The sequence below is a fragment of the Lactuca virosa genome, chromosome 9, assembly GCF_052849685.1.
Source record: "Lactuca virosa cultivar CGN04683 chromosome 9, Lactuca_virosa_CGN04683_v6, whole genome shotgun sequence".
NCBI lineage: Eukaryota > Viridiplantae > Streptophyta > Magnoliopsida > Asterales > Asteraceae > Lactuca > Lactuca virosa.
In genome coordinates this window covers 155,858,161-155,882,050 of record NC_136434.1, presented here as the reverse complement: position 1 = coordinate 155,882,050, position 23,890 = coordinate 155,858,161, and the positions used below count along the sequence as shown (strand labels likewise).

Genomic DNA, 23,890 nt, shown 5'->3' with positions numbered 1-23,890 from the left:
TCTCTCCAGTCGAAACTCTGTCCGATTAAAGCCAGTTTTTCGTCAAATAAACTCATTTCCGGGAAACAAAACGCTGTCCAAATCACCACCTATCATGTGAGTTCATACCCCCGTATTTTCATAATTTCAACTGTTTTAAAGGGGGGGGATACAAGCATAACACAAGAACTTTGTGTTATAAAATCATGATTTCAAATCATGATAAAACGACATTAAATCATCAAAAATACTCAAAACATCAAACTCTTTTATAAACTTATATTTTTCCCCAAAATTCATATTTGTATATATATATATATATATATATATATATATATATATATATATATATATATATATATATATATATATATATATATAAGATTTAAAAGGCTTAGGACTGATATCTCATTCTGGGTCCTTTTCCTTGTTTGGATGTGGGCTTATAGTACCGGTTATTTGTCCGAGTGTCGTTTAAATTTTACTTATATATAGAACTGTGTATATATATAAATATAAAAGTTATTTCATCAATTCCAATACCTTTGTAACAAGTTGAGCAAGGGATTACATGCAAACATAGTTAAATACCGATTCAGAAAGTACATATAAATTATAATAGGTATAATTTATGATACATAGAACAATAATTCATGATTCAAGTATACTGGAATACACTGTTTACAAGAAACAAGGGTTGTGATTCAGAACAAATCAAGGGTTTACACTTGTCAAATACATGTTCGGAATACTAATTAAAGAACATACTGTCAATCATTTATTTCAGAATGATTGGGTTTTCATAACTAATATACATGTAACGTTTATATGCTTTTTATGAGTCATTCAATTCAGGTTGTTTAATTCATTTAGACAACCAAGGTAAAGTCCTGACATTATAACCAGAATCTCCAGCCAGGGGATCGAAACAAGTTGTGTGTAGATCTATATCGGGATTGACAACCCTGCACTCAGGCTGCTAGCTATAGTCAGGCATACACGCCAATGAGTGGCAATTGTTATCAACAGTTTAAACGCCCACAAAGCGTTTGTTTCAGGCCATCCTGTCATAGTATGGTTATAATAACTCATTAAAAAGATATTAACAATACGTTAGTGTATAATCAATTAAACGAAAGTACACCTTCAAAGTACCAGTTTACAGAATACAAACTACAATGGTCCAATACAGTTTTCAATAACAGCTGGTGGAGCCAGGCACACTCTCAGTTACAAGTTTTACATAAAGGAATACAAATACAAAACATTGATTTACAAAGAGAACGTTTTATGGGAATAAAACTAATTTTCATATACAACAGAAAATATAGGATTTTCTGGAACAGTTTTACATGTGCAGGATACAGAGACACCCTTTCAAACATAAACACTTATGCACTCACTCAACTTTATGTTGATACTCTCTTTTCAAATTACTTGTATTCTCAGGGAAATAATACACATGTACTCCCCGAGCTTTTTGAGAAGATGGAGCTATGTTGAGTCATATCTTCTTTTGTATAACTATTTTGGGTTCAACATACAATGATTGAACACATGTAAATATTTATACTTTTTAAATACAATGGTTTTTTGTACTTTGATTACTATGATGCATGTGTTGTGATACTACAATTGAAGTCCTCCACCCCCGGACGTTTCCGCCGTCTGGTTTGGGGGTGTGACAATTACTTATGGCTTTTGGCGTTTTTTTCAACAATTAGTTTCAAAAACATAAGATTTAGCAACGGAAGACTTAGAAATTTTGAATAACATAAAACAAGTTTATACCCAGCAAGGATCTTCTTGCAAAGTTTGGGAAGAAAACAAGGACCATAGAAGAAGATGAAGAAATAACAACCTTTGTAGTTCTTTGGGTCCTCTTGGGAGTCTTGGAAGTTGATGGAGAATGCGCAACTTTTGAGACACCAACAAGTTACCAACTTGATTTAAGATGTTAGTATTGTAAAACTCATATAATTCTTAAGCTTGAAGTTAATAACCAATATGAACTTCAAGAGAGCATAAAGGAGATGCAAGTAAACTCTAAATTAAACCATTTAGAGAGAAAACGAGGAAGATGGAGAAGAATTTGGCAATTGATCCAAGAGTCAATAATTAAATGCAAGCAACATGTCTTTATGCATAAAGTGGAAAATATTAACCACTAGATATAATCACTTTAAGCAAACATGTATCTACATCATTATTATGTCCATACATGCACTCTAGTCTTCATTTCTTTACATTAAACAAATTAAGAAGCCATTCTTTCCATTAAATAATCATAATACCATTCCCTTTTTTGGTCTTTGTTAATTTTCAAAATTAATAACAAAAGGAAGATGAGTTTTTTAAATTTTATAAACTATTTTATAAAATATAAACTTTAACTTTTTGGTAAAAGACAAAATGATTTATCTAGTCCAAAATGTTGTGCATGACTTATATTTCATACCAAATGATATATTATGTTACTTGCTAATGAAAATTAATATTTCTATGAAATAAATAATTTCCAATTTAATTATAAGAGTTTATTGAATATTTATTAAAATCAATTTGTAATAAATAATCAATTATATCAAGTTGTTGTTAGTGTGACCCATTAGTATGATATGTTAATTAGCAATATCACTTTAATATGATTCTTGAGCATATTAGATCTTTTAATCTCCCATTTGCTCAAGACTCATATTAGACTGATATAGACAGTGGTGAACGTCTAGCAACATTTCACTACCCCAAATAACATATGAATTTGTGCCATTCTATCAACACCCAATTTCCCAAAAGCTCAAAGCTACAATTGGTGTATAAGGTAAGTTTACCAAATACCCCTTTGTCACAGAAATCATGTTGAACAAGAGATACAGATCGCACTAAATCTCATTAGGTGTTCAACTTCTGGTAAGGTGCCTTAGATGTCTAAATCTCAACACATAAGAGGAACAAATCCCATCTTGACTACATATGCCTCTTGCACATTTCACACCATACCTGAGAATGGATTTTATAACTGACTAGTTAAGGACCAACATTTGACCATATCAAAGCACAACACTCCCTACACTTAAGTCCTACTAGGTATCTCAGGTATTATGGATACATAGATAATACATTTTAATCAAGTATCATTTATGATAGTGATCCATGATATGATCTTGATACGAGTCAATTCAATACTAGTTTTCTGACAAGTACCTATGAAACTTGGTTAAAACTCATTGCCTACCTTCATCTGGTGAAAGTCAACCAATCCAATTTATATTAGTCTTACTTCATAATTGCTTCCAGAATTATAACCGACTATAAACTTTTAGAATAATAAGATTATTCATGGATTAAACGTGTTAATATAGAACACAAAAAGTACTGATGTTATGATAATATCCCAGTATATCAAAACATTATATAATATTTGTTGTCACAATGTTCCATGTACCTCCCACTTGCTTTGTCAATAGAAGCTTGCTTTCTAGTAACTCAACTATCAAAGGAATAAGAAAACTTATTCTTGGTGGGTTTGCATATAATAATATATGCCACATTTAGAGTATTATATAATATGTATTCATTAGATTTTGGGTTTAAAAGTTGTAGTCCAACATAGACTTTAAAACCATAAAACATTTATATAAGATAGGGATGAAGACTTTCCAAACAAAATCTTATAAAGAAAATGTTTTATCTACTTAGTAGTTGGTATTTGTACTCAAGGTGATTGCGTACGAGGTCTCCTCTGAGATTCATAGTTTCCTTGGTTTAGCATGGTATTATCAGATATTCATTCAGGATTTATCCAAGATTACAGTTCCTCTGTCCCATTTGACAAAGAAGAATGTTGGACTGAGCAGTTGATGACATTTGAGACATTGAGACAGAAGTTATGTGAGGCTCCGATATTGACCCTTCCCGAGGGCGTGGATGATTTCGTGGTTTAATGTGATGCATAGATTTTGGGTTTGGGTATAGTGCTTATGTAGAGTGGTTATATGACCGTGTATGCTTCGAGGCAATTAAAGCCTCATGAGGCGAATTATTCTACACATGACCTGGAGCAAGGGCAGTGGTTTTTCCCCTTAAGATTTGGTGTCACTACTTTATGGGGTTTGGCGTATCATTTACACAGACCACAAGAGTTTGAGATATTTGATGGATTAACCTAACCTAAACATAAGGCAGCGCAGGTGCCTTGATGTGGTGAAAGATTATGACTATGATATCATGTATCATCCGGGAATATGGTGACCGATGCTTTGAGTCATAAGGTGATTGACGCTCCTATCAGAGACCTATGTTTGAGGATGCTCATCACTTCACCATCGTTGGACTTGATCAAAGAGTTACAAATTGAGGAGATAAAGGAAGAGAATCAGAAGAAAGAGAAAATCAGGGGTCAGATTTCTACTTTCGTCAACGATAGAAGTGGTTTTTTGACTCAGTGTAGCAGGGTGTGGGTTCCTGTTTCTTGTCGGGTTCGTCAAACACTGTTAGAAGAAGCGCACAACTCTAAGTTTTCGATCCATCTGGGTGCTATGAAGATGTACAGGGATTTGAGACATAGCTACCAGTGGCTTTGTATGAAGACGGAGATAGCTTGGTATGTGGAGATGTGCTTAACTTCTCAGAAAGTCAATGTCGAACATTAGAGACCTCAAAGAAAGAGGCAACCGTTGGACCTTCCCATGTGGAAATGGGAACAAAACACTATAGATTTCATCACAAAGTTTTCGAGGATGACACATGGAGTTGATTCAAAGATTGACCAAGAGTGCTCACTTCATCCCGATTCATGAGTTCTCTTCCACCGAGAAGTGAGCCGAGATCTACATCAAGGTGGTAGTCACACGACATGGTCTAAAAGTCTTTGTGGTTTCAGACCATGTCCCCATTTTACTCCCAGATTTTGGAGGAAGTTCCATGAGAAGTTGGGTACTCGGTTTCATTTCAGTAATGCTTACCACCCTAAAGCGATGTTCAGAGTGAGCGGACCATTCAGAATCTCAAGGATATGCTTAGGGCATGTGTTTTGGATTTTGGTGGGAGTTGGGATACCTACCTTGTTTTAGTTGAGTTTTCCTACAACAATAGCTATCACACCAATATTGGTATGCATCCATTTGAGTTGGTCTATGGAGGGAAATATCGTAACCCAATTTTATGGGGTGAGGTTGGACAGTGGGTGATGGGGAGCACTAAGGTAGTATTTGAGACTATAGAGTTGATCCAGTAGGTGTATGGTAGACTGCAAACCACACCGAGTAGACAGAAGAATTATGCTAACAAGCGTAGTTCCGATCTCGACTTCCAGGTTGGGGGATTTTGTGCTTCTGAAGGTGTCACCTTGGAAAGGTGTCATTCGGTTTCGTAATCAGGGCAGGTTGGGTCCCAGATATATCGGTCCATTCATAGTGGTTGCTCGGGGTGGGAAAGGTTTCCTACCAGTTGGATCTGCTTGTGGATCTTAGTCAGATTCTCGACACCTTTCATGTTCCGCAGCTACGAAAGTGCTTGGCTCATGACTCCGTAGTGGTTCCGTTTGATGTTATCCATATTAATGAGCACCTCAATTATGTGGAGCGATCAGTCGCTATTCTCGATAGGAAGACGGAGAACTTACACAACAAGGTGGTGTGTTTGGTTAAGGTGTTGTGGCAGAACTGTAAGGGTTCTGAATGGACTTGGGAGCTCGAGGAAGAAACGAGGGATCATTACCCGAAGTTATTTGAGGTAGCAAATTTCGAGGACGATATCTGATTCAAGTGGGGGAGAATTGTAACACGTCGTTTTCAGGTACAAGTTATGCACTTTGCAATATTGTGGCTTTGTAAATTTTCCCTTCACCACGATGTGGTAGTGGTTGGGGATTAAAACCCCAGATCTCAGGCCTTGGGCCCTAATTAAGGGATATGATGGCTAGGGTTTCGTCCACCTTCAACCTCCATCACCTCCCAATGTAAATAATCAAGCCCTACCCTTCTTTCAAGCACTTTGAGCTCATTTGGTGTTTTTCTGGCCTTTGAAGGATAAAGTGAGGTTTTATGGAAAGTATGAATGTTTGACTTAACGAATTACGATCTTGGAAAAGAGATGGATCTGTCAGCGTCCCTACAGCATGACAAAGGCCTTGCTAGGACATGGTGGGCAAACCCATCATGATCCTGATAAAGCTAGACCACGATGTTCCAATGGTCTTGCCACAATGTGGTAGTGGATTTCATCCACAATTGTTTTGTCGTGTGGCTCCCATGACGCTGTTAGTGGTTGGCCACGACATGGTGGCTGACCTTTGATTTTAACCGTTGACCATTGACTTTTTGATCAGGTTGACCTTTAGTCAAATTATTAGTTTTAGTTTTTTGACTAAGGCTTGGTCTTTTGTGATTCATTAGGTGGTGTGTAGTACCAACTTCCTGACCTTGTAAGTATTAAGTTAGTCTAGTCCGATTAGCAAGGTGAGTCGTCTCATTATACTGTATAGAATGCTATGTTGTCTTTTTAACTCTTGCATGTATGTTCGGCGGTGATCATTATGTACGTTGGTTGGGGCCTATTATGTATATTGGGAGGGGCATGTTATGTATATTGGGCGGGGCCTATTATGTGTGTTGGGCAGGACCCGTATTGGTATGTAGTATTTTTGGGAACTCACTAAGCTCCGTGTTTACGGTTTAAAGTTTTATTGTTTTAGGTACTTTTAGTAGCAAGGGACGGGAGCCACATTGATTGTATTGTATCCACCGATGGTTTTTCCGCACCTTATGATTTTGGGTTTACTCTGATGTTTTCTTGAAAGTTTTTCCTCATGTTTTGGATTTCTTGACTTATGGTGTTATGGGATGCTTTTTAGTACTCTAAAAATGAAAAAATCTCTCAGTATTTTTGGGATGTTACAGAAAGGCCATAACCAAGTCTTGGAGTTCCTCAAACTCCATGAACATCTATAAAAGGGATCAAAACCACATATACTGACCAAAAACTAAGAGAAAAATCATAAAGAAATGAACTTTATGACTCACCAAAGTCTAGAAACACAAGAGAATGGTGGATTTAAGTTGAAGCAACACTCCATGCACCAAAAGCTCAAAATTGGAAAGGAATAAAGAGGGAACATTATGGAGACTAGGGTCATGTAACGACCTAAAAATACCAACTTTATGTTACAATATGTATTTGGTATGGATACGACTAAGAGTGAACTCGAGTAATGAAACAGTGATGTTTTGGTAATGCAATACATATGTTCATATACTTATGGCATTACATCAGAAAATGTATAAAGTTTAATGAATGATTAGTTAAATAAAGTTATAGTTTACTCCGAGATTATTTCTTGGATATAAAGTTTGTCAAAAATGGAGTGCGTATGAGAAAGTTATGGCCGTTTGAAAAGTACATTATTATTCTGAAAATTCGACAAAAAAACTAAAAAGCACAAGGCGCCCATTTAAAGGTGTGGCACACCTTACGCCTGACTTAAAAAAAGATGCATATTTAAAGCCCATTTTCGCCATTTTGGGCAAAAGAAGTAGAAGGGAGGCAGGGAAAGCAAAGTGCACAAAAATGAAAGAAATAAATGAGGGTTTGAAGGGATTAAGCTTACTGGAGGCCGGAAATTCGATACGAGGCTCGATTTCATCATATTGGCAATGAGGGTAAGAATATAAGTTGTTTGGTTTACTTATTTTGTATATATATATATATCGGGACGGAATCCCGTAAAAACTAGTGTTATATTATGAGAAAATCATTGGGGTTAAGTCGTCTAATAGTCGTGGTGTCGGATTTGATGAGTTAAAGGTTGATAAAACCGATATAGTATTTGAAGTTCTTAATACGATGTTATTATGAGAAAATCATCGGGGTTAAGTCGTCTAATAGTTGAAGATCCAAACTTTATGTTCTTCTAGATCTTGGCTTCTTGTCCCTTTTTCTTCATGTTGTGGAAGTTTGGATGGAACGATTCCATAAAGTTGGCAACTTTATGGGTCCTTGAGGTCCCTTGAGGGCCCTTGAGGTTTAGAGATCTTTACTTGATCAAATTACTGTCTAATAACTTGAAATAAGAAACATCCCGAAACTGCATGTTACTGTATTGAACATGACTAATTTTTGGGTTTTTGTAACAATGTTCATCTATGAACATAGACATATTTCATGAATTGTAATTAGTGGTTTAGTTAAATTATGGAATTCTTGCATTACATATATTAATACTAATAGGTAATGTTCACCTATGAACATGAGAATTTTTCTGTGTTATTGAATACATGTTGACATCTATATCTGAATAAATGTTCATCTATGATGATTATAACTTTCATACATGTTCACCTATAATTACTTTTCTAGGTTTATGATTAAATATTCATTTATGAATAGATGTTCATTTATAAATAAATATTTAATTCTGATGGTTATAAATCTTCATACATTTTCAATTATGAAAACTTATTCATATTTAATCATAATATTCATACATATTTAGTAATGAACATTTATGAATATTCATATATTTTCCAATGTTTGTGTATGAATAGTAATCGACAATGTTAACCTATGAACATTAATCATAATAAAAAGATTTCATGTTCAATGGTTGATGAATTTTCATTATGATTGATACTTGGATATTTCATTATTATTTTACTGAAGATCATTAATAACTATTATTTTATTTTTAAAATAAAATTATTATTTTACCATCATACATTTTGATTACATTTTGATTATAAATTGATCAAATGATGTTCTATACTTTTACAAATAAAATTAATTCTATAGTGAAAACACTTCTTATCTTTCTTACACAATTATTTTTTTATATAATTTTATACAGTTTAAAAGTTTTCTTAGTATTTTTTTGAAACGCTTAAATAAAAATAAAAGCTTCAAACTTTTAGTTACCAACAACAAGCCACCCCGGTTTTTCAAAACACGCCGTAATATAAGTTTCAAAGACTTATTTTCGCTTAATAACGGTGGGTAAAAATAATCGCACCAGTTGCTTCAAGGTTTTGGGACCAATTTAATGGCTTTAAGTTCTTCTATCAAAGCCACTAAATCGTTATGAGAAGACCCACCTTCTTCAACAACGTGTTTGGCTTTCATGGCTACCTCTTTTGAGCTGCGTCTGATGCTTTGAGCCATGGCGGATCCACCTGTCAATATCTCAATAGCATCTACTATATTCCGTTTCCCGATGATTGGGCTAGTGATATCCGAACCGGAGTTCCAAACATCCGCCCCCACTCCGACTCCAATACCTAAAAGCTCAACCAGCTTCTCGTTGTAAAAGTGCTCGGCGTACAACGGCCATGTCATCATTGGCACACCAGAGACGATGGCTTCAAGCACCGAGTTCCACCCGCAGTGGCTCAAGAACCCTCCGACCGCCGCATGTTGTAAAATCTCCACTTGTGGAGCCCACTCCGTCATGATCAACCCTTTGTTTTCCCTTTCAATCCTCTCCTGAAAACCTTCCGGCAGCCCACCGATTTCTTCATCTCCAACCTTCTTCCTCACCACCCAGATAAACGGTTGTTTAGATTCTTCAAGTGCCAAAGCAATTTCAGTGATCTGAGCTTCTGGGAATTTAACCATACTTCCGAAACAAACGTATATCACCGATTTGGGTTTTTGACTGTCGAGCCATTTCAGACTACTGTGCTTCTCCGACGTTCCACCACCTCTCAAGTCCTTGCGAATAAAATATTGGAACAGTGGACCAATATGCCAGATTTTCATGCCCTTAATCTTCTTAAAATGATCAGCATAATCTGGTTCGATCTCGTAAAACGTGTTGTGCACTAATCCATAACTTCTCTTCTCCGATTGTTTGATCGTTTCCATTATCTCACCCATTGGGGTCTTCAACTTGAAAAAGTCTGAGACCTGAGACCTCTTCATCGTGATTTTATCCGGCAAATTGGGAACCACGAAGCTTTCCGATTCCGATTGCACTTTCTCGTGAGGTTTATGAACTTTCAAGCTATGGAAAATGGAGTGGTAAAGGAAACAAGAAGGGTAAAATAACAGTCTCGGGATATTGAGGCCAGCGGTCCACGGGAAGAACATGTCGGAGAAGATGCAATCTGCAGCAAGACTGCGGATCAGTTGTTCCATTGATGTCCGGAGCATCATCATGCCTCGGAAGACTGCAGATGCCATTTCTAGATTGGTTGCATCGTTGATGTTTTCTATTCCGACGGGAAGTCCGACCTCCGATGCTGGGAAGTTGAGGGTCTGAACGGCGATGGGAAACCCAGCGGAGATATCACGGTCAACGGAGGATTTAAATAGGAGAGCATTGTGAACGGTGGTGATGATGGTGGAGCGAACGCCTTGGGCGGCGAAGAGCCTGGCGACGTGGACCAAAGGGATGGTGTGGCTAGAAGCGAAAAAGGGAAGGAAGACGACGTGAAGATCGCCAGCGCCTGTCACCTTGGAGGACTTTGTTTTCTCCGACGACATGATTCTTTACAGTTTCCTCAGCTTTGTTTTCGGGGGGAAAACCTATTTTATATCTACTAAATTGGTTTTTATAATATGATAAATTTGTTAATTACTTTTTGTCTTGTTGCTTAATTGGTATAAGTCTTATATTTAACATTTTCTATCACCATGATAGAAATCTCGTTTCTCACTATATAATACGAACAGAAGTGTTCAAATCATCAAATGTCAGCAAAGCTTTGATTGGAAACACAAACGGTTCATTTGTTTATTTTTGACTTTTGATAAAAACAAGTGGTTCATATTTACTTTGACATATTAGCCGACCTATAGAATTATAATAAATTGAAAAAAAAAACCAATAAAAAGAAGATATAGTTTAGTTATGTGGGCATCTTAATAGGTTACGGAAAAACCAATAATATGTAATTAATTATATAGATTTGTAATTAATTGATTCTATAGATTTGTACTTAGTCCATTCGGTATGATCTCACGACCAAAATCTCCTTCCACCTCCAAGTCCACCACCACGAACCACCACAAGTCGTCGGAGTACTATCCACTACCACGAGAGAGAGAGAGAGAGAGAGAGAGAGAGAGAGAGAGAGAGAGAGAGAGAGAGAGAGAGAGAGAGAGAGAGAGAGAGAGAAGAAGAAGTTTGCGAGAGAAGTCAACAACCAAACACTTTCCACTCTTCGTTGTCGATCGTCGTCTACACCACAATCTATCATGACCACGGCCGATCACGAACCACCGGAGTGGTGTTCACAGATCGTGGTAGTTGCCACGTAAACCACAAAGCCCTCCGTTGGGACCATATCGGATGGTCTTAATAGCTTTTGGGACAATATTGTCAAGTCGTTTAAATTTTGAGATGATTTATAAAGATAATAGGTTTGAATTTTTGTATATATTTAATCATTAAATTTAAATTTTGTGTTTCATATATTGAAATTCTTTAAAAAGTACCAATATGGTTAGAAATATGGGGTCTGCCGGTTTCCGGAGTCCTTTCCAGCCAAATATGAGTTTCCCAGTCAAGAATGAATTTTTTTGGTCATCTTCTACTGCCAATTATAAGTTTTCGGCATGTCTGAAATCAGTTATTTGAGTACCTAATCTCGTTGCAATCGTTCATGAAATCGTTTGAAAGGGATGAACACATACTTTAGTGTGTGTGTGTGTGTGGTCATGTGTTTCGAAACAAGTGTGTGTATGTGTTCATGTGTTTCAGAACAAGTGTGTGGGCTCATGTGTTTGGAACTTGATTTCAGAACTAGTATGTGTGTTCATGTGTCTCAAGACAAGTATATGTATATGTGGAGCAGCAAAACTTGAGCATTTAATTTAGGGGGCCGAAAGTACAATATGTATAAAAGTTGGAGAGCATGGGGGGGGGGGGGGGGGGTTACAACCTAAATTTTACATTTTATAGGCCTAATATGTATAAAAATAATAGGGTATGGCTTATTTCTTGACAAAAAAACAGAGAAGGGGGGTGGAGGGTACAACCCCTTTTGGCTCTTATAATGCTCTGCCCCTATGTGTGTGTGTGTTCATGTGCTTCGAAACATATGTGTGTGTGTGTGTTTTCATGTGTTTTGAAACAAGTACGTGTATATGTGTGTTCGTGTATTTCTGATCAAGTGTTTCGGTTTAAGTGTTTCAAAACTTGATTTCAGAACAAATATGTGTGTTCATGTGTTTCAAGACAAGTGTATTTTCATCTAGTTTGATCCTGAAACCTTGGCCAGAAAATTTATACTTGGGCGAAAATGAACATATTTGTTTTTATCAAATCATGTGATATCTCTAAAACATTTGGGGGTAACCTTTTGAACATTTATTGTCATGCATACAAGGTGAAAGAGGGTTTAACAATCCATATGGGTCGTGTATCTTACTTTCACTGATTATTTTGTGAAGATAAGGATATGAAATTGCATTAGGAATCTTGGTACTAATAAATCTGTCGATTTCGGATACGTCATGAATTTTATAATATGGTGCAACACAAAGTAAGATACATAGTGTGGTAACCTTCATTCCTAAAATTTGATGGTATATAAGTCTACATTATAACACTAAAAACGAATAATTAATATACTAATGTGTAACTGAACGAAAAAAAGAAAAATAAATAAATAAATAAACCAAGAACAATAAATATTTCTTACATGCAACCATATCACCAAATGTTTTTTCAGTTTTCAGAAATTTGATAAAATCTTCAACTTCTAGGTGGAATACTCATGCAATGATGTCGGGATGGTCTTTGGAGTGGGGTGAATCAATTTTATGTAGATGAAAAATTATCTCCAACCACTTTATGTTACACATAAACATAATGAAGTACTGGGGGTTTCCGTGAACTCTACATATTGCTAAAGCATCCTGGTAATGTTTATTTATTTGGTGTGGCCTCTCGTGAATGACGATGGTAAAAAGACGTTCTTCTTACATTATTCCCTTCCATGTCACCTCCAGAAAATGTGTCATACACTCCGCTTATGTATACATTTTGAAATCGATCTTGATTTGCAAGTATGTAATCCACTTTGTCTTGTTCAATACACGTGTACGCGTCTACTAAGTACTATTGGAATAGGTGGCCCCTAGTAAGGTGCTTCATATCTTCTGTCAGACACGTTACTAAAAAGGCCAAATGTTGTATTCAATTAGGTAGGAAATGTTGGACAACTTTGGTGCATTTTTAAATAGATGTATGTATTTATTACACGAATCTAGTGTGGCAGCAATAGTAGAAACAATGTTTGGGATAAGGTTTTGCCGATCTGTAGATTAAAAAAATGTATTTTGTTAGAAACTTCATTTTCCGTATCATAAATGCATATCTAGGAACTGTGGGTTCTCCCCCTCAGTAGGGCATAATGACCCAATCCAATGGCAAATTTTCTCAGATACTTTGAATACGTAAATACCATGTCTATAGTTAAGGGCATTATTAATTTACGCACCGAAAACATCATGGAGAATGTATTATTGTAGGCTCTTATGTTATGTATAAAATGATTATTGGAATATAATTGTCTTACAGAAGATGGTGGTTCCAAAGGGTAAGGTAAACTTACAACACCGACTTTACAACACTTTTTGTACTTTGGTGGTTGATTTCGAGGTTATGATAGTAATCTTTTTGAATAATAAAACAAAGCACTACAAAATTGACATACATAAGAACAATCTCCATGATAAAAATACGTAAATGATGGAGCATCACTCATTAACTGTTTTGTTCTATTGTTGGGCGCAACATTGTGTGAGCATTCTCCATGCTCACTAATGCATCCTTGTGCAAGTCATTTGTAAATTGTGTAACACCGTGTTTCGAGTCGTTTCATAAATTCGGGGATGTGACCCGAAGATCGAGTGTCATAAGACTTCGGGCTTTGGTAAAGAGAGCTTTAGAGCCATTTGGATGTGGGTAATGTAGATTATGTGGTCCAATAGTTCGGTTTGTGTTTTGGAGTCAATGGGTAAAATGGGAAAAGTGGTGTTTCAGACTTCTTTTATGAGTTAAGGATTTTAGTTCAATGTGTTTTAAGTGAAAAGTAATTATGTAGGGTTGTAGAGCTCCTCGATACCTTTTTGTGGATGTAAAGATCGTATAAAACGGAGTTTGAACGAAGATGTTATGACCGTTAGAAGTTAGGACTGTTTTGGACTTAGTCTAGTACGTTGGGCGTACAAGAAGTACGATGGGCGTACTAGGGCATCCCTGAGTACGCTGGGGATACCAGGAGTATGCTGGGTGTACGCGATCAATGCCTAAACCCTATTTTTGTGGTTTGAGCCCTATTTAAGCTCCTTAACCTCCCCACATCCATTCCATTCTCAGCCTCCACCTCTCCAACACCCTCCCTTGAAAATCCTAACCCTAGTTTGAGCTTTTTGAGAAAAAGAATGTGTGCTTGAGTGATTTGGAGTGTTCTTGGTGCATCATGGAGTAGAAGGAGCTCTTTGGAGGAGTGTTGCTTGCATCGGAGCTTGTAGATCCAGAATTTGTTCACCTTGATCTATCTTCTAGATGTATAAAGTTTGAATCTTGATGATGCATTTGATAGATCTAGCTAGTCTTGGGTGTTATGAGCTTTTGGTCTCTGTAAAACAAAAAGTTTAGATCTTGAAAGTTTATGACCTTGTTATGGATAAAGTTGGAAACTTTATCCATCTAAACATCATATTGATTCAGATCTAAAGGCTTGAGACTTGGACTTAATGGATTAAGTTCGAAAAGATGTACTTTTGGTCCCTTTGATTCTTAAAGACTAGATCTTGGTTGGTTGGACCATTCTAATAGATAACGTTGGAACTTTTATCCATTATGGAGTTATTAGGAACCATAAAAATATAATCTTGGACCTTAGTTTCCTTCCATGCATGAGCTAGGATGTCTTAAAGAGTTAAGAAGTTAGGTTTTTTGGTATTGAGCACTTAATGGACATGCAAGACCATAAAGTTGGAAACTTTATGGTTAAGGACATCATTTGAGGACTAGTTCTGGAATTTGGACGAAAAAGCTTAAGGGATTAAGATCTTAATAGAAGGAAATGATGGTTGCACGTACGTTGGGTATATGTTATGGTACACTATAACATTCGAATTCGGTAAGTTTCACCTTTATGCCCTTTATGAAAAATTGTTATCAATTTGGTCCCTTGCTAGTACGCTTAGCGTACTAGCCTTTTATTAGTCGTGGATTCCACCCAGGTACGCGGGGCGTACGTGGAGTATGCATGGCGTATGCAAGGTTAGGACAAACCCTGATTTTTAGGGTGTATGCCCTATTTAAACCTCATTACAACATCTTTTTGACATTTTTGATCAGTCTCCACCTTACCTTACCCTGAAATCGAATCCCTAGAGTGATTTGGTGAGTTTTGAGCTTGAAAGAGTGTTTGTTGGTGGTTTGTGAAGAAGAAGAAGAAGAGGAACACTTGGAGGAGTAGCTTGGGCTTGTAGATCCAGGATCACCTTCTCATTTGCAAGCTTTTTGAGATAAAAAGCTCACACCTTCATGATCATTTATGTTAGATCTACATTATGGTGTTTCTTGGGCATTTTGGGGTCTTTTGAAGCAAAGATGAGCTTTTGATCTACTCCAGAAGCAATGGATGCTAGATCTTAGCTACATTCAGTCCCCATGTTCATAAAAATGCAAGCTTTATGGATGCTTTTGGTCCATGCATGTATTAAGACCTTTATTAAGCTCTTTTTGAGCTTTTGGGTCCCATAAAGTCATGCATGAGTATAAAGTTTCCAGCTTTACGTGATAAGTTCCCCTTTAGGACCAAATCTGAGAGTTTGGCTTGAGGTATCAACCGATTAAGTGCTTAATAACATAATAAAAAAGGGTCGGCATTGGTGCCTTAGACCCACTAAACCCAGTGAGGAAACTCACATCGCACTACTGAATCTCACAGAAAAGTATTTGGCTGCTGGCCCGCTAAAATCCCCGTGCTATCAATCATAAAATAAGTTCCAATTAATAATTGGATCCTAACTTACACTGAGAGTCCAGACTAGGGTAAAATTCATTTTTACCCTTTCCCTAACTTGGCTCAAGGCCAAGGCCCAATCCATATGTCCAAAAAGCCCAAATTCCAAAATAATCATCCAAGGCCCAAATATGGCCCAATTTTCCAATTTAGGCCCAAACCCCTTTATGGGCCTTCAAACAAGATCCAATAAAATATCCTTAGCCCAAAATAATATTTTGATGGCCCAACAAGGCCCTAATCATCTAGAGTCCAAATATGGACCAATACCGAGGAGCCCACATGTCTGAAGCCCACTGTTGAGTACGTATGGCGTACTCAGCTCGTACACTTAGCGTATACGCTTAAGGGCTTGTACGCGCAGCGTACCTGCTTGTATGCCCAACGTACTCCACCCTCTTAGCCAACTTTCTCATTCAGCTCTTAAACGGTTAATACTTCACTCCAACACTTAGATCTGATTTCCTTAAGGTGGTTTATCATGTAAAGTTGCCAACGTTACATGCATGCATGGCTTAATGAGGCTTTTAGAGCTCAAAAGAGCTTAACTAATGACTTAACACATGCATGAGACCACAAATACCATAAAGCTTGCAGTTTTATGGACAAAGGGACCTAAAGGACCCTAGATCTACCATCAATCACTTCTGGAGTGAATCAAGAGGCTCAACAACAAAACCATGGACTCAAAAATCACAAAATGGCACCAAACTAGATCTAGCATCATGGACTAGCAGGATGGAAGCTTTTCACTTCATAAGGAAAGAAAATGAAGAACAAATCTCATATCTTCAAGCTCCAAACACAACTCCAAATGGTTCACTTCTTCTTCTCCTTCACAAGCACCCAAAAATCGCACTTTAAGGCTCAAACTCTCAAGATCTCACTTAGGGTTCAATTTTTTGGACAAGAGGGGATGGAGGCTATCTAAACATAACCTAGTGAGGCTATCACAAGGGTTAAATAGGGTGCAACACCCTAAAATTAGGGTTTCATTAATCCATGTGTACGCCGTGCGTACTCCACATACGCCCAGCGTACGTGGTCCAAGGTCGCGATCCAAATCCGAGCTCGTACGTCAAGCGTACCCCCTGGTATGCCCCGCGTACTAGCTTAGGGACCAATTTTGCAAGCTTTTAAATAAAAAGGGTGAAATATGAAACTGACAATTTCCATGTGTTACAATTGAACAATTAACATTTAATCCATGTACCTTTAAATAATTTCCTGATTAATTAATTCTAAATTAATTTTAACAAATTTCTAATTGATTTATCAAGTTATGATAAATTAATAAACTATTTTATCTCACTCTCATAAATTCCTTTCTAGCTATTTTAGGTCTTAAGAACAACCATAAAAGGACTTTTTATTATTCTCAAAGTTATACCAATTAGTTATGACTTGGGACAACCATTTCCAACAATCATGTACGTCGTGATATGTACTAGGTCTGACGTTTCATGTGCCTTGAGCACGACTAGTCGTTTTTAGGCCAATTATGATGAAAGTCATTGAATCGCGGTCAAGAACATTCTAAAGTATCATAGGAGGAATAAGGATGTGTTCCTTGTCTATGGCGGTAAAGAAGAACTGGAAGTAAAGGGTTATGTGCATGCAAGTTTCCAAATTGATAGAGATGATTCTTGATCTCAGTCGGGTTTTGTATTCTTAATCAATATAGGAGTAGTGACTTGAAGGAGTTCCAAGGAGGAGACCGTAGCGGATTCGACGAGAGATTCGAAGTATATAGCAGCTATTGAAGCTACAAAAAAGCAATATGGTTGAAGAAGTTTATCAATGATTTCGGTGTTATGGCTAGCATATCCGAACCAATTGAGATCTTCTGAGACAATGAGGGTGCAGTCGCTCTGGCTAAAGAACCCAATGATCACAAGTGCTCAAAACATTTACTTAGAAATTTCAACTACATCAGAAAGCTCATGGAAGACGGAGACATCAAAGTGAGTCATTGTGACATCCCCATTTTTCATTGTCAGATGAGGCCTTTTTATTTATGCTTATTTTAAATTACAATATTCTTTATATTGAGGAATTGGTCCTATAAAAGTGTTCTGAATAAATGTTTTTCTTTGATTATTATAAACTTGGGATGTCATAACTGATACGAGAAACATAAGAATAAACATAGTCATTACAGGCCTTACAATATCTTTTATACTATGGTCTATATTTCCTCGAAATCTCTCATCAGGTTTGAACATCATTAACCATGTACCTTTGTATTGATACCTGTGATATAAAGAAACTGAGTGAGTCAGGTTGGGAAACCTGATGAGTACATAGGATTTTCAACCCACAATAATATAGTTAATTTGTTTAATTATCTATTTCATATCAAACAATTAACCCGATTTACCACCCCCATTATCTTCTTTATTCATCTATAGAGACCTATCTTAAGGACCATCATTGTAAATATCGTGGTTGCCATCTATGTTCTGTTAGATGACTACATTGTTAGTACAATAATACCAGTTCCTACATCATTAGTACAATAATACAAGTTCCTTCATCGTTGGTACAATATTACTAGTTTCTATTACGACATCCTCATTTTAACGGCTAGAAAAAGACCGATTTTGTTTATGCTTTATTTAAAAATCAGAGTACCTTTTGAAGAAATGTTGCGGAATTTGTTCCCAAAAATATGATAAAGATTTTATCAAAGCATTTCCAAAGAAATGTATTTCATTATATTAAAACCTCGGGATGTCATTGTCAATACAGATCAAAAGCATAAATAGAAACAACATAGGCCTTACAACATTCATTTATTTCTACTGGTCTATAATCCATAATCTCTCATCAGATCATCGCATCTATGCTCTTGTGCCACCACATGTAATACAAGAAATTGAGTGGGTCAGGCTTGGGAGCCTGGTGAGCACATAGGGTTTTCGACCCCCAATAATTAAGTTTATTAATTTCATTAACTAATCAACCCGATTACCCATTCCCGTTATCCTCACTTTCTGTCCTTAAAGCATCTAAATTAAGGGACCTAGCCGAAGGATTTTCATCGGGATGACAACACTGCTTAGGGGATTCCTCAGTAATATATGTCAAATAAGGCAACCATGAGGCGGATGGAGTACACCTGGTGAACACGTAATTCAAAAATAACTACAGGTTGCGAGCCTGCTAGCGTTCCACTAGATTGTCTAGAATAGTCCGTGATCGTCATCTATACTCCGCTGAATGACTGGATCATCTTAAACATCGAGGCCTCTCATCATTTTATTTCATTACACACCATCTATTTCATCTACCCATCTTTACCCATCATAATCATAGGTAATCATAGGCCTCCCACCATCTATTTCATCTACCCATCTTGATGACTGGATCATCTTAAACATCGGTCGATCTAATATTCGAATTTCGGGCTCCATGCTGTTATGCCAAATCTTAGAAAAATCATAACTTCCTCATACGAAGTTAGATGTGGACGTTCTTTTTTTGCACGCTCTCGGTCTAACGTATACTACGACTTTCGTTTAGATCGATAAGGCTAAAAAGTATTTTATCGCAAACTCACTTTTTACTTCACGCAGTGTCGTGTAGGTTTTGTCGTGAAACTTCGACATGTCATAACTTCTTCGTTATAAGTCGGATTTCGGCGTTCTTTATATCCCCAGAATCCTTGTTACGACTACTACAACTTTCTTTATAGATATTACGTCTATCTATCATTTTATTTTTGACGCATGTTTTTATTTTTAATTTATTATAGTGTTAATAGCAAATATAATGCACATAAAATCACATAGTTCACATAATAATCAAATAACTATTCTTTATTACTTCAAAACAGGTTACAATTGTTGACCCTAACTATTACATCATCATACAAATGCTTAGCCAGAAACGCGAGTGTTACAATCCTCTCCTCCTTAGGATGATTCCGTCCCGGAATCATGCATCAGCAAACAGATGTGGATAGCGACTCATCATGTCACTCTCCGTTTCCTAGGTGAGGTTCGGCCCATTCGTATGTTTACATCGCACAAGCACTAATTCGACCATCTTGCGTCGTAATTTCTTCGTCTTACGGTCAACAATTGCTTCTGGTTCTTCGATTAATCTATTATCCTCATCAATTATTAACTCCGAAATTGGATTATATCGGGAACTTCTCCTGTAAACTTCCTCAAATAACACACATGGAAAGTGTTATGAATACCATCTAGTTCTTCTCGTAATTCTAGCTTGTAAGCTTGGTTCCCAATCCTCTGAAGAACCTTGAATGGTCCAATAAATCTTGGACTTAATTTTCCTCTCTTTCCAAATCGTATAAGTCCCTTCCATGGTGAGACTTTGAGCAACACCGAATCTCCAACTTCGAATGTTATTGGGCGTCGCTTCTTGTCAGCATAGCTCTTTTGACGATCTTCAGCCGCTAACATCCTTTCTCTAATCACCTTCAAATTTTCAGCAGTCTGATGGAGTATTTCGGGGCCCATAAACTGCTTTTCTCCGACTTCAAGCCAACAAGACGGAGTACGACACTTCTGTCCGTACAAGGCATGATAAGGGGCCATCTTGATGCTCGAATGGTAACTATTATTGTAGGAAAACTCTACCAATGGTAAATGCTCATCCCAGTTACCTTGAAATTCTAGGGTACATGATCTTAACATATCTTCCAGTGTTTGAATCGTTATTTTGCTCTGACCATCAGTCTGCGGATGGTAAGTTGTACTTAAACACAACTTCGTACCCATTTCCTCTTGTAAACTCTTCCAAAATCTGGATGTAAAATGACTATCACGGTCCGATACAATCGTTAAGGGTACACCGTGAAGTCTTACTACCCCCTTCACATAAGCATTTGCAAGCTTATCCATAGACCATCTCTCATTGGATGCTATGAAGTGTGCACTCTTAGTGAACTGGTCCACGACTACCCAAATCATGTCGTGACCGTTCTTCGTACTAGGCAGTTTAGTCACAAAATCCATGGTGATGTGTTCCCATGTACCCATGGGTATAGGTAAAGGTTTTAAACTCCCATATGGTTTCTGATGTTGTGCTTTAACTCTCGCACATGTTACACACTCTGCCACATACATTGCAACATCAAGCTTCATCGTCGGCCACCACTAGTAGGGTTTTAGATCCCTATACATCTTAGTGTTGTCGGGATGAATCGAGTACATGGTCTTGTGAGCTTCTTCCATCATAAGATCTCTTATTCCTCCCATATTTGGCACCTAAATCCTATCTTGGAATACCTTCAATCCTTGACTATTTGTACCGAATACCAACGTTTTGCCTAAACGTTCATCCTTTCGATCATTTTTCTACAAATCTTCTTCCTGAGTTTTCTTAATGCTTTACACAATCGTTGAGACAACTTATATTCTTAACGTTCTTGGTCTTTTCCTTTCAAGGTTTAATTTTCGACTTAGAGCATCAGCTACGACATTTGCTTTACCAGGGTGGTAAAGTATCTCACAGTCGTAATCCTTGAGCAACTCTAGCCAGCGTCGTTGTCTCATATTCAATTCCTTCTGATCAAAGAGATACTAGATACTTTTGTTATCAGTAAAGAGTTTGCACTTCGTGCAATAGAGATAATGCCTCCTTAGCTTTAATGCTAATACTACCACTGCCAACTCCAGATCATGAGTGGGGTAGTTCTTCTCGTTCTCTTTCAAATGTCTAGATGCATATGCTATCACCTTATCTCTCTGGGTCAGAACACAAACTAACCCAACTTCATATGCATCGCTATAGACTATGAAGTCTTCAACTCCGTCAGGTAAAGAAAGAATTGGTGCTTCACACAACTTCTCCTTTAATTTCTTGAATGCTTCTTCATGTTTCTCACTCCATGTATATGTAGCTCCCTTATGGTTCAAAGCTGCCAATGGAGCAACTATCGAAGAAAAGCCTTGGATAAACCTTCGGTAATACCCAACTAATCCCAGAAAACTTCGAATCTCAGTGGGACTTTTTGGTCGTTCCTATTTTATTACAGCTTCAATCTTTGTTGGATCAACCATTATTCCATCTTGGTTTACCACATGACCCAAAAATTCGACTTCTCAAATCCAAAAATCACATTTGGAGAACTTTGCATACAACTTCTCCTTCTTCAAAACTTCTAATACTTCTCGCAAGTGCTTGCCATGCTCCTGTTGGCTCTTTGAGTAAATCGGAATGTCATCTATGAGCACTATCATAGATTTATCGAGGAATGGTTTACAAACCCTGTTCATCAAATCCATAAATGTTGCTGAAGCATTGGTTAGTCCAAAAAACATAACCAAGAACTCATAGTGTCCGTATCTCGTTCGGAATGCGGTCTTCTCAATATCTTGTTCTCTCACCTTCAGCTGATGATCTCCTGACCTAAGATCGATATTTGACAAAATAGCTCAAACCTTGCAGCTGATCGAATAGGTCGTCAATCCTTGGCAATAAATACTTGTTCTTTACCGTTGCCTTGTTCAGCTCTTTGTAGTCTATGCATATCCTCATGCTCCCATCCTTCTTCTTTACGAATAACACCGAAGCTCCCCAGGGTGATGAACTAGGTCTAATGAAACCGTTGTCCAACAAATCCTGAAGTTGCAACATAAGCTCCTTAATCTTCTATCGGTGTTAATCGGTATGGTGCTTTCGCTATTGGTGTCGATCCTGGCAATAAGTATATTCGAAACTCTACTTGTCTATCAGGGGGCAATCCAGGAAGATCTTCGGGAAAGACTTCCGAATAGTCACACACCACTGGTATTCTTTGTATCTCCTTCTTCTCTTTCTTTGCATCGATCACGAATGCCAAGTATGATGTGCATCCCTTGGACAAACATTTTATGGCTTTCATTAGGGAAATGATTCTAGAATTCACTCTACGTTTGTCCCCATACACCATAAATGACTCTTTTCCATGTGGGTTTACTCTCACCATCTTTTTCCTGCATAGTATCTCAACATCGTTCGCACTAAGCCAATCCATTCCCAGTACGATGTCGAAACCATTTAACTCAATGGGTAATAATTCCTCATGGAATTCATTCCCATTCAAATTGATGATGATGTTTTTAATGCAATCGCAAACACGTATGAATTTGCCACTGGCAACTTCTACAAATAGAGCATTATTAATTTTATCTATAGGCAATGCTAGTCTTCCACCAAATTTGTATGATATAAAGGAGTAATTTGCTTCAGAATAAAAAAATATATTGGCAGACAATCCAACAAGAAACGTACCTGAAGCGACATCTGTTGCATCCTTTGTGGCTTCCAGTGTCATCTATAATCCTCTTGCTTTTGGCCTCGGTGGAACATTAGGCCTTGCTGCCTCCTTCTTCTTCGGGCAGTCCTTCGCAATATGCCCTTCTTCATTACATCCATAACACACCCTCTTGTTGGATGTGCACTCATTGGTGTAATGCCCAGTCTTTCCACATTTGTAACAAGTCACCTCCCCGTCACATTTTCCAAAGTGCTTCTTTTTGCACTTCTCGCACCACTTTGATTCACCTCCTCCTCCTCCAAATTTCGTGGAACCAGAAAAACTCCTCTTGTTGGACCTTGAAGATCCTTCAAACTGCCTCTTCTTTCCAACTTTAATCTTGTTGTCGGCTCTTCCTTTGATCATCTCCTCAACAGACTTGGCAGCCCAAATAGCTGCCTCAAGAGTAGGTGTCTACCGTACTAGCACAGTGTACTCCCATGGTAGTCCCTTTGCATACTTATCAATTTTCGTCAGCTCATCAGGGACGATGCGCAAAGCAAACTCCATCTTGTCTGTAAAGGCATTGGTATACTTGTCAATGGACATGTTGCCCTTCCTCAACGTCAGAAATTGGTTCTCTAGCTCTACCAGGTTTTGGGCCGAGCAGAACTTGCGTTTAAAATGTACCAAGAACTCTGCCCATGTCAGTTGTAGTGGC

At 37.4% G+C, this 23,890-nt stretch overlaps 2 protein-coding genes across 2 annotated transcripts; one reads left to right on the top strand and one right to left on the bottom strand.

The window, feature by feature from the left end:
- Positions 1 to 4,223: 4,223 nt before the first annotated feature.
- On the top strand, positions 4,224 to 4,631 carry LOC145139937 (uncharacterized). The gene has a single exon (XM_079073590.1). It carries the CDS (start codon positions 4,224 to 4,226, stop codon positions 4,629 to 4,631), a length of 408 nt encoding a protein of 135 aa, XP_078929716.1.
- Positions 4,632 to 8,718: 4,087 nt separating this feature from the next.
- On the bottom strand, positions 8,719 to 10,482 carry LOC145138433 (solanidine UDP-glucose glucosyltransferase 1-like). Its single transcript, XM_079072520.1, has one exon. The coding sequence runs from the start codon at positions 10,453 to 10,455 to the stop codon at positions 8,992 to 8,994; it is 1,464 nt and encodes a 487-aa protein (XP_078928646.1). The 5' UTR covers positions 10,456 to 10,482; the 3' UTR covers positions 8,719 to 8,991.
- Between the last annotated feature and the right edge of the window lie 13,408 nt (positions 10,483 to 23,890).

Excerpts from the sequence above, each read along its gene's own strand:
- LOC145138433 (XM_079072520.1), bottom strand. The coding sequence starts at position 10,455 with ATGTCGTCGGAGAAAACAAAGTCCTCCAAGGTGACAGGCGCTGGCGAT.
- LOC145139937 (XM_079073590.1), top strand. The coding sequence starts at position 4,224 with ATGGTGACCGATGCTTTGAGTCATAAGGTGATTGACGCTCCTATCAGA.